This window comes from Coccinella septempunctata, chromosome 1, assembly GCF_907165205.1.
Source record: "Coccinella septempunctata chromosome 1, icCocSept1.1, whole genome shotgun sequence".
Taxonomy (NCBI): domain Eukaryota; kingdom Metazoa; phylum Arthropoda; class Insecta; order Coleoptera; family Coccinellidae; genus Coccinella; species Coccinella septempunctata.
In genome coordinates this window covers 23,940,527-23,952,484 of record NC_058189.1, presented here as the reverse complement: position 1 = coordinate 23,952,484, position 11,958 = coordinate 23,940,527, and the positions used below count along the sequence as shown (strand labels likewise).

The 11,958-nt window shown below is 37.3% G+C and overlaps 1 protein-coding gene and 2 long non-coding RNA genes across 3 annotated transcripts; all 3 read left to right on the top strand.

The window, feature by feature from the left end:
• Window positions 1–3,919: 3,919 nt before the first annotated feature.
• Window positions 3,920–4,589, top strand: LOC123319782. The gene is made up of 2 exons (XR_006538649.1): window positions 3,920–4,138; window positions 4,386–4,589. It is a non-coding gene; the product is annotated as an uncharacterized LOC123319782 (long non-coding RNA).
• A 3,489-nt stretch (window positions 4,590–8,078) lies between these two features.
• LOC123319776 lies at window positions 8,079–8,696 on the top strand. Its single transcript, XR_006538648.1, has 2 exons — window positions 8,079–8,339; window positions 8,587–8,696. It is a non-coding gene; the product is annotated as an uncharacterized LOC123319776 (long non-coding RNA).
• Window positions 8,697–8,819: 123 nt separating this feature from the next.
• Window positions 8,820–10,931, top strand: LOC123316740. The gene has a single exon (XM_044902993.1). The coding sequence runs from the start codon at window positions 8,820–8,822 to the stop codon at window positions 10,929–10,931; it is 2,112 nt and encodes a 703-aa protein (XP_044758928.1).
• The last annotated feature ends 1,027 nt before the right edge of the window (window positions 10,932–11,958 follow it).

Below are 11,958 nucleotides of genomic sequence, written 5' to 3'. Positions count from 1 at the left end.
GGTTGTTGCGACAAGAGCATTTCTCAAAAGAATAGCAGGACAGAACCTGGCAACAGATCAGTGCCGAAAATGTAATCAGGCAACCGAGCACATTCAGCACATAACCTCCTCATGCCCCATACTGGCGCCCAGAGATTACTTAGAACGTCATAATGCCGTATGTAAATTATACCATCAGGCTATAGGTATGAGAGTGGGACTGATCACAACCGTGAAAGCAAACCACATTTACCTACCGAATGATGTGCTCGAGAACAAAAGGTATAAACTATACTGGGACACTGTGATGACGACTGACAGACCAGTGAAGCATAATAGGCCTGATATAGTGCTACTCGACTTAGAGAAAGGCAGTGTGAAGATCATAGACATAACTATACCTGCAGACGAGAACATCGAAAAATCCTACGCTGAGAAGGTGTCAAAGTACCACGACCTTGCATTTGAGATGAAGCAAATCTACAGACTCAAATCAACATGTATCATCCCTATCATTATCTCGGTGAATGGACTGATAGAGTCGCATCTGCCAGAGAACACCAGGAGGTTAGAACTAGACCATCAACTTGTTAGCAAGGCGCAGAAGGAGGTCATTTTGGGGACAACCCGAACTGTAAGAAAGTTCCTGACTGTAAGGTCGCTTTGACGACTTGAGTCCGGCGTCCTTGCGGTACTACCCGTGAACGACGGTGATTAAAAAAAAAATAAAAAATAAAATATATATATATATATATATATTATTTATTTTTTTTTTATTTTTTTATTTTTTTATTATTTTTTTTATTTTTTTTTTATGTTTTTTTTGAATTTCACACATGACTGTGGTAAATCCGATGTCTCTCGGGTCTAGTCACCAAGAGAGACTTCGTTTTCAGTGCGGAAAGACGACTCGCCTAATTATGCCGACGGTTTCAAGTATAACCGCCTTCTGCATCCATGTTATGGCGCTGTGAGGTAGCTGTAGTTCCTCCAAATGCGTAATAGTTTTCTTCAGCACTAGACCGTTCACGCTCATGATTAGTGGCACGATATCAACCTTTATTAGCTTCCATAGATCTTTCATCTGCCAGGCTAGTGGAGCATATTTGCTAATTTTTTCCTCATAGTTCTTCATCATATTGTAATCTTGGGGAACTGCAAAGTCGATTATGATGGCAGTCTTCTCATTCTTATTCCAGACCACCATATCCGGCCTATTATGTTCAACCCCCACATCAGTGATTACAGTGAGATCCCACTACACCTTGGTGTTATCATCCTCCAGTACAGGCACCGGCGTATACAAATGGTGCGGGGTGAAATGTTGGATCAGCTGTTTATTAAGGCAAAGCAGTTGGTGCACCACCTTCCCCATATTGTCGTGGCGGGAAAGGTATTGGGTTCCTGCGATAGTGGAGCATCCCGCTGACAGATACTGCACTGTTTCCTCTGCGGCATTGCAAAGTCGGCATTTGGTTGTCTCGAGTTGCTTTTTCATGATGTGGTGGGTGTAGTTGCGTGTGGGAACCACCTGGTCCTGGATGGCAAAAATAGTTCCTTCTATTTGTGGAAACAAGTATCCCTGTGTGAGGTAGGTATTCGACGCTGGTATATTTACATCATCTTGGTGTAAGCTTGTATAGAACCTCCCATGTAGTTGTTTTGCCTGCCATCTCTGCCTGAGCTCATCTAGCACATTTTCTTTTTCAGGTCCGCTTCCACTGATTGCTTCCTCCACAGGTGGGACCCCTTCCTGGTATGCTATCCATTGGTGAACTGGTAAGTATGTTTTATTGAAGCTCTTTTTAATATTTCTTTCTTCTTTCCAGCATGCATTCTCAACGGAGCTCAAGCCACGACCCCCCTCTTTACGAGGCAAGTACACTCTTTCTATGGCCGAGTTAGGATGAAGAAGGCCGAATTGTGTGAAGGTAGTTTTGATTTTTCTATATATTTGTTGCAGGTCTGTCTTCGACCATGAGAGCACCCCAGCAGTATAGGTGAACGAAGGAATGGCCCAGATGTTGATCGCCATTATTTTGTTTTTTGATGAGAGCTGTGTTTTGAGGATAAGTTTTGTTCTTCTCATTAATTCAATTTTACCATGTTCTTTGTTTTCTGATTGTTTTATTTCGAATGTTTGTTGTATTCCTAAATATTTATATCTGTCTTCTGTATTTAGGCTTTTTATTTCTTCACCATTTCTCATCCTTATATTCTCCTCCTCCACCATCTTTCCTCTTCTTATAATTAGTGATGCACACTTTTCTAAGCCGAACTTCATCCCGATGTCTTCGCTGAATGTCCTTACCAATTCCAAGAGTCCCTCCAGTTGTGCCCTTCCCCTCGCATACAGCTTCAGGTCATCCATATAGAAAAGATGAGAAAGCCTTGCTCGATCTGTGATCGAGTAACCATACATTGACCTGTTTAGCATGCTGCTGAGGATGTTAAGAGCTAAGCAGAACCATGACGGGCTGAGGCTGTCGCCCTGAAAGATGCCTCTTCTGATCTCGATTTCAGCCGTTTCATACGGAGTCGATGTTTCCCCCAGAGTAAGTGTTGTTCGCCATGTAGTCATCAAAACCCTCAACATTTCGATCACACGTGGTTCCACCTTGTAAATGTCAAGAATTTCCAGCAACCATGAGTGTGGTACTGAGTCGTAGGCCTTCTGGTAATCGATCCATGCCATGGCTAGGTTTTTTTGCCTTTTTTTCGCTAGTTTAGTTACTGCATTGTCAATCACCAAGAGTTCCTTACACCCGCGGCTTTTGCTTTTGCAGCCGTTCTGCTCCCATGCCATGATCTTATTGATTTTAAGGTGGGTGTTGATTTTGTGTGCAAGTGTGGACGTAATAATTTTGTATGCTGAGGGCAGGCATGTTATTGGCCTATAGTTTTCCGGTTTCGAGAGATCTCCCTTCTTGGGTAGCATTATGGTAATGCCCTTTGTGAAATATTTGGGTATTGTGTTGGGATTCACGAGTGCCTTCTGCATCAGAGTGGCCATAATCTTGTGTGTAGAGGTCAGCGACTTCCACCAGTAATTGTGAAAGCTATTAATGCCTGGTGAGGCCCAGTTTTTCATCCTTCTTACGCTATTTGTTATGTCCTCTTCAATGACCGCTACCGCTGGCATTTCTTGTAGGTTCTGGTGTATTTGCTTTTCAGTTGCAATCCAATTCGCCTGTGTATTGTGTGAGACTGTATGAGACCAAATAGATGACCATTATTGTCTCATTTCTTCTTGGTTTGGAGGAGAGCTCTTTTTTATACTTGATCGTTCGTCTAGCTTCCTGAAGAACATTTTTTGGTTGTTCGCAAAGAGGTTGTTCTGTTGATACCTCAGATTTCTTTTGTGGTATCTTCTGAGACGATTTCCCAAGGCTGCTAATTTTTGTTTCAGTTTCTCAACGTGTGTTTGCAGTTTAAGTTTGTAATGGTGGTCACTTTCCTTGAGGTTGATTCTTTGCAAATATTTCTCAAGCTTTTTTCGAACTTCCTTGCTCATCTGCTGGTTCAGCGCTACATGTATGATCCCTATCTCCTTTCTTAGGGTTGCAATTCTTGTTTCCATCCTTTTTTCCTATATATGTATATATATATATATATATATATATATATATATATATATATTGTTATGATTCCTTTTATTTGGTTTTTCGTTAGAAATGAGAATGAATTTTTAGAATCAAATAAATGATAAAATTAAATTTTGAAATTCCCGGTAGACTCTATCACTATTGAGGATTCAAGAAAAATGAAAAATTTATATATATTAATATAACATTTAATGCCATTAAAAATAATCTCAATTCAAAATCTCGAAATATTCTAATTGAATTCCTATAATTAATTAAATCTAATTCTATATGAAAAGGAAAACTACACTTACATCTATGTTACTGACTAATCTATGGTCCAATATCCACGAATTCAAATGTAGGTTATGTTTGTCTGTAAAGTTTATTTCACACCAAATACCAAAATGCTCCTTGGCTTCTTGTTCTCTGGATATGTTGCTTTCAGCTATTATTTCTAGGTCCTTCCACCGTTGAATTGGTTGCTCAGGATCACAATGAATGTTACTTTTATGAAAGTAATTCAACAGCCAGTAGTATACTTCCAAATATATGAATATTATCGTCTTGATATGGTAATACCTTCTGTTTCTACTTCAACTGAGTTTTTGGCTTTAATTTTCAATTATTCAAACGATTTGTACCTTTTACAATTTCTGCAATGCTTCTTTCTACTCTCGATCTTCATATCTCTTCTTTTTTTTTTTCGTTTCCCTGGTTTCCATCCCCTCAATTTCCTACACTCTTGATTTCCCAATTTTCAACTTATCTATTCATAGACACTATTCACAAATTTTTATAATCTAAATTTTTCATTTTCAGTTATTGGCCTCAATAGATATTGGATATGAATTTTGAATATCAGTATAAAAATATGTACTTCAACTTGAATATATAAGTAATATATCATAATGTATCCTTTTCAAATGTGATTTGGAATTTTATATTGAACGTAATACTTTGAACCATAACAATTCCCCTAAAATTTGTTGATATTTGAATAAATTAAAATTATGCAAATAGAAACTAATTTTATGAACCTTCCTGATTCATATCCTTTTATATTCAAAAATGCTTTCTATATTATATATTCCTTTAATTGCACCAGTATTCAAATCTTTCAATAAATAACTGTTCACAGGATGTTCTGTTTCAACTCTATATGGTCCATCAAATGGAAATAAGAATTTAGCACATCTATCTTCTCTTCTGTTAGATACCCTCAATGTTTTAACTATTACTAAATCTCCTTTTTTGAATTTTGTTTTCTTTTCATTTCTTTTTTTCATTTTCTTCAAAAATTTAGTTGCATTCATTTCCATTCTTCTATTGACTTCATTCACAATCTCTTGATATTGTCTGTTGTTTTCAAATTCCCATTTCCTTTCAGGTAATTCATTTTTCATCAATACTATTGGGCATTCTTCAGTATTCGTATTCGGCACACAATTCATGAATTTCTCCACTTTATGTAAATTATTTTCCCATTCTGTGTGGTCATCAGGATTTATAATTCTTAAAAATTTTATTACTTCTCGTATATATCTCTCTGCTGGATTAGCAGCTGGATGTCGAATACTTGTAAATCTTAATTGTATTTCATTTTCACTGCAAAACCTTTCAAATCTTTCATTTCTGAAATATGTGGCATTATCAAAAATACAAGCCTTAACTGCTCCCAACTCGTCCATATATTGTCTGAATTTTCTTTTCATTTCTTCACAATTTGTTCTTTTACATGGATACAATTTAATGTACTTCGAAAAAATATCTTAAATCACTAAAATATGTCTATTTCCACTTTTGCTTGGTATCAGATCACTCAGAAAATCAATTGCTACTAAATCTAATGGATTATTTGCTGTTATTGTTTTTGTTTGATTAGTATTTGTTCTATTTTTGTTCTTGCTTAATTGACATATTCTACATGTAGATGTTATTTCCTTTGCTAATCTTTGGTCATGCTTTGTGATGTAATTTTCTCTGAATAACAACCATAACTTCCTTGATCCAATATGTCCATATTCCTCATGTAGATATTTTAAAATTCTTCTGCATAAGTCTTCTGTAATAACATATAATTCTTTATTTTGTTCTTTCTTTAAATATATTTCATTTTTCAATTGGCATTTTTGTTTTTCTTTATCTTCTAATTGTTGCTGTGACTCAATAATCATATCTGAAGAAAAAATTCCATCTGCATCTTTCATTACATTAATCCCTATATATTTTTGATTAACCTTTTTCTGGTTTCCTTCTCTTGATAATATATCTGGAATCACATTTGATTTTCCTGGTATATGTCGAATTTCAAAATCATACTCTTGTAGTAAAAGAGCCCATCTATGTATTCTGCTATTTCCAAATCTATTCTTCAATATGTTTGTGAGTGCTGAATGATCTGTTTCTATATAGAATTTATCACCCAGTAAATAAAACCTCAATTTTTTTATACAAAATATGATACTTGCTAATTCTAATTCGGATACACTATAATTTTTCTCATATGGTTTTGTGATTCTTGAAATAAAACATATTGGGACCTCCTTATCTTGATATTTTTGAAATAACACACCTGCAAATTTTTCTTTTGATGCATCCGTTTTTAATATAAAAAGATAGTCATAATTTGGATGAAATACTTTCAATTTTTGAGTTAATGTTTTTTTTAATTCTTCAAATGCCATGTTTCGTTCATCATTCCATTTCCATTTTACACCTTTCCTTAAAAGTTCTATCAATTTGATTTCCTTCTGACTTAAATCTGGAATCAATCTTTTGAAATAATTAATCATTCCTAAAAATCCCCTTAACGTTTTCAAATTCTTGGGTGTCTTATATTCTTGAATTGCTTTTATCTTGTCATCGTCCATTTCCAGTCCCTCTTGATCTACCTTATATCCTAAATATGTGATTTGCTCTTGATAAAATTTACATTTTTCCAAATTAATTTTTAATCCTGCCTCTTCTAATTCCTTCAATACAATTTCAATATGTTTCAAATGTTCCACTTCATTATCTGAGAAAACCAATATATCGTCCACATAATGTAAGATAAAATCTTCATATTTGTCAAAAATCTGATGTAGTGCTCGAACTAATGCTGAACATGCACTCTGTAAACCAAATGGCACTACTTTAAATCTATAAATAACTCCATCAATGGAAAATCCTGTGTAATCTCTACAATTTTCTGCTAATGGAATTAACCAAAAACTATGTTTCAAATCTATTTTAGAGAAAATTTTGGGTTTTGTAATTCTTCCAAAAATTGCTTCAATATTCATTGGTGCTTCGTATTGTGGTACTGTATACTTGTTAATATTTCTTGCATTTAAACATAAACGTAATTCTCCATTACTCTTCTTCACTACTACTATTGGATTGATGTATCTTGTTCTACTTTTTTCTATAATTCCATTCTCCAGCATCTTATTAATTTCCTCTGCTACTTCTTTTCTGTATCGATATGGTATTGGATAATTCTTTGATTTGAAATTTTCAATTCCTTTTACTTCCAATTTATGAACATAACTCTTTGCTTTTCCATTCCCACTCATCATAATAACCTTATACTTTTGTAATAATTCTTTTATTTCATTTTTAATTCTCTCAGGACATGATGGTTCCTTTATTTCCTCTTCTGATATAATATTCAATTGTTTATTTTCTTCTCCTGTTATCAATCCATTTTCATGTTCAAAATGAATTACTGATGAATTCAGTTGAATTATTCTATTTTTATAATCAATGATTATCTTGTGTTTTTCTAATTCATCACATCCTATTACCATATCGTATTCAATCCCCTTTACCAAAAGAAATTGTACCACAATATCTTCCTTCAAATATAAATCTGCTATAATTGAATTGTTCACCTCCATTAATTTTTTTCCATTAGCACTCATTAAATTTATTTTTGAAATTTTGATTACTTCATTTTCTAATTTCAAATTCTTCACCAAATTTTCATTAATTAATGATACTTCCGAACCAGTGTCTATTAAAATGGAAACATTTTGGTCTTTGAATTTTCCTCGTAATATAATCAATTTGAAGTCTTCTTGTGTATTAATATTTTCTTCTAGATCAACAAATTCTGATGGATGTTCATAATGGATGGTATTTATAGATTCATTTGGTTTGTGCGCTATTGAAAATTTTGATTGGTTTCTTGAGACTCCTGTTCTGCGAGACGTTGCGCATCATTTTGTCTCGCAACAAAATGTTGCAAGCTAAAATCTAACTATCTTTCGCTTGCAACATTTCGGTTGCAACAAATTTTTCCTAGTGTATTTCTGAAGTTTGACAGGATCACACGTATTTCGACTTTCGTGTTTTCGAGGTGAATTAATTTGTATACGTATAGAAAATGGACCCGAATATCCTTATATGGCAATTTCTTCAATTACTGGAACCTGAAAAGAAGATTTGAATACATCCTTTAAACAAAAAAATATTCTAATTGAATTCCTATAATTAATTAAATCTAATTCTATATGAAAAGGAAAACTACACTTACATCTATGTTACTGACTAATCTATGGTCCAATATCCACGAATTCAAATGTAGGTTATGTTTGTCTGTAAAGTTTATTTCACACCAAAATGCTCCTTGGCTTCTTGTTCTCTGGATATGTTGCTTTCAGCTATTATTTCTAGGTCCTTCCACCGTTGAATTGGTTGCTCAGGATCATAATGAATGTTACTTTTATGAAAGTAATTCAACAGCCAGTAGTATACTTCCAAATATATAAATATTATCGTCTTGATATGGTAATACCTTCTGTTTCTACTTCAACTGAGTTTTTGGCTTTAATTTTCAATTATTCAAACGATTTGTACCTTTTACAATTTCTGCAATGCTTCTTTCTACTCTCGATCTTCATATCTCTTCTTTTTTTTTTTCGTTTCCCTGGTTTCCATCCCCTCAATTTCCTACACTCTTGATTTCCCAATTTTCAACTTATCTATTCATAGACACTATTCACAAATTTTTATAATCTAAATTTTTCATTTTCAGTTATTGGCCTCAATAGATATTGGATATGAATTTTGAATATCAGTATAAAAATATGTACTTCAACTTGAATATATAAGTAATATATCATAATGTATCCTTTTCAAATGTGATTTGGAATTTTATATTGAACGTAATACTTTGAACCATAACAATATATATGTATGTATATCTATATATATATATGTATGTATATCTATATATATATATATGTATGTATGTACCGCCAACACCTTATGCAGATTTGGGAAATCATTTGTCCGAGTCGACCCACATACGCTCAACTCCTATCAAACAGAGCGAGGTGGATTCTGCAGAATCAAAAACTTTCCCGAGCTGAGCTGGAAAACATAAAGTCCAGCTGTTACCCTGACGTGTCAGCTGAAACACAAAGCTCTAGTAAACAAGAACAAGAGTCACGGAGATCATCTCCTAGAATACGAAGAAGTGGACTCTTCACCAGAGCGGAGAGCGAAGATACGATCGAGAAACGCTTTCTGGGCAACCTGATGAAGTTCTCGGGAATTGCACCTGAAACACGCCCGAAGCTTCCCCGCATGAAACACTCCAAAGAATTTTTCGCCACTGTAAAGCATTTGAACTCTATACTTCCTAAACACCTGGAGAATGTCGACACACTAGAACCGATTGTTGACATTGTATATGCTGGAGCTGTCACAGCATGTGAGATTCATGGCAGAGAAGTAGGACAGAACAGTACACTAAGACCTGATACTGCACCTCCCTGGAAACTGCGCCTGGAAAGGAAGATAAACGTCATGAGGAAAAAAATCGGAAACTTACATACTTACATTAACACGAATAATCCATCGATGAAAGTGACTAAAGCTGTCAGAAGGATAGCGTCTGAGTTCCGTGTTAGACGCAGAGATCCGTCATTCGTGGACAAAATTCTCTTGATATCGTACACTCTAAAACAAAAAATTAGAGCATTAGGAAACAGGATCAGACGCTATAATGATAGAGCAAAGCGCTACAAAAACAACAGGCTATTTCTTTCGAACCAGAAGCAGTTTTTTCGGGATCTTGAGGGTGGCAAGAATGATGGGACGATCCAAGTTGAACCTGCAGAAGCTCACAAATACTGGTCTGAAATTTGGTCGGAGAGTGCAAACCACGACGATGGGGCGTATTGGATCGGCGAGGCCGAAGCACAGATCCCCAATGTTCAAATGAGCGACATCCAAATCAGCGAGATGGACATAAGGGAGGCTCTGAAAGGTTCGAACAACTGGTCATCACCTGGACCCGACAAAATTCAAAATTATTGGTGGAAACACTTCACCGGTATACATAAAGCGCTCTCTATGGCACTCCAAAAGTCAATAGCCGACCCAACAACAATTCCTGACTTTTGCACCTTGGGAGTGACACATCTTCAGCCCAAAGACGGTGACCTCCAAAATCCTAAGAACTACCGGCTGATCACCTGCCTGTCCACAGTTTATAAAGTCCTCACCGCAGTACTCACCCGATACATCAGTCAGCACCTCAGAAACAACAACCTAATGGCTAGAGAACAGAAAGGCGGCCGCATAAGAACTAAAGGCTGCAAAGAACTCCTGGTGATTGACCAAATAGTTACCAAGCAGGCCCGAAGAAAATTGAGGCACATATCTATGGCATGGGTGGACTATCGGAAGGCCTTTGACTCGGTCCCGCACACATGGCTGCTAAGAGTACTAAAAATGCACGGGATCGACGAGAAGGTAACGAATCTTCTTGGGCATCTGATGAGAGGGTGGAGGACCCAACTGGCCGTGAGAATGGAGGATCGTACAGCTAAGTCGGAGGTGATCAAAATCAACCGGGGCATATTCCAGGGCGACACCTTGAGTCCAATATGGTTCTGCATGGCGCTGAACCCTCTGAGTATGTTACTAAATAATACCAACTATAGCTATACCATCAGCAAGCAGAGCAACATCCGCATAAACCACCAATTATATATGGACGATTTGAAGCTCTATGCTGCTAATGCAGATCAACTAAGAAGAATGCTGGAAATAGTCTCATCATTCAGTGATTCCATAAACATGCAACTGGGAGTAGAAAAGTGCGCAACTCTAGAAGTTAAAAGGGGAAAGATACAGGAGCCAAAGCAGAAAACAACGCTCATGAACCAGATCAAGATTCCCAGCCTGAACAAAGACGACGCCTACAAGTACCTGGGCATACATCAGGCATTGGACATCCAAACCGCTGAGATGAAGGAGCTCTTCAAACAAAAACTATATAAGAGAATAAGCCTCCTTCTTAAATCTCAACTCAACTCAAGATCATTGTTCACGGCAATTAACATCTGGGCATTGCCGAGCATGACCTAGTCTTTCGGCATCCTGACTTGGTCTGTTACTGAGCTCCGGGAAGTGGATAGAGCTGTGAGAGCCATGCTCACAAAATATGGAGTGCACCATCCTCTCTCGTCGACTATCCGTCTGTACCTCTCACGCCAACATGGAGGACGAGGGCTCCTCAATCTGGAGTCGGTTCATGAGGGAAACATCATCTCATTAAAAAAATATTTTCTCAAAGATCACTCACCTTTCTTCACCGCAATCCGTGAAGCCGACGACAGAATATCACCCCTGAAGCTGGCGGAGTCATCTCATCAGGACACCAGGCGACCCCAGTGTGAGATAATGGAGGAATGGAGGAGCAGGGCCTTGCACGGCAGATACCCTGGTCACCTGGAAAGTGGAGATGTGAAGAAGGTCGAATCTCTTACTTACCTGCGCGCGGGATACCTATCCCCTGAGACGGAGGGACGGCTCTTGGCGATCCAGGACCAGGTGGTGCCGACAAGAGTGTACCTGAAGCACATAGCTCAGCAGGACATCCCCACCGACCGATGCCGCAGGTGCTCCCAAGGACCAGAGTCAATTCAACATCTGACTTCCTCGTGCCCAATTCTAGCCCCAAAGGACTATCTCGATAGACATAACTCAATGGCCAAGATTTTTCATCAGCAGATGGCGTTGAAGCTCGGTCTTCTTCTGAGCGAAACCCAGCAGCACTTATATGTGCCAAAAACACTGTTGCAAAACGCCAGCTACAAACTTTACTGGGACGCCACAATGGTAACGGATAGATCGGTTGCTCATAATAGGCCAGACATCACTCTGTTCGACAATGTGAGGAAAACGTGTCTCCTGATAGATTTCACCATTCCCGCAGACGATAATATCACAAGGGCTTACTCGGAAAAGATCTCAAAGTACACAGATCTGGCCTTCCAACTCCGAGAAATGTACGCACTTGAGGCGGTCAGTGTTCTACCCATGATAATCTCAGTGAACGGAATTGTGGAGAGGCACTTACTTGAGAATACCCAGCGACTCTGTTTGGACAAGG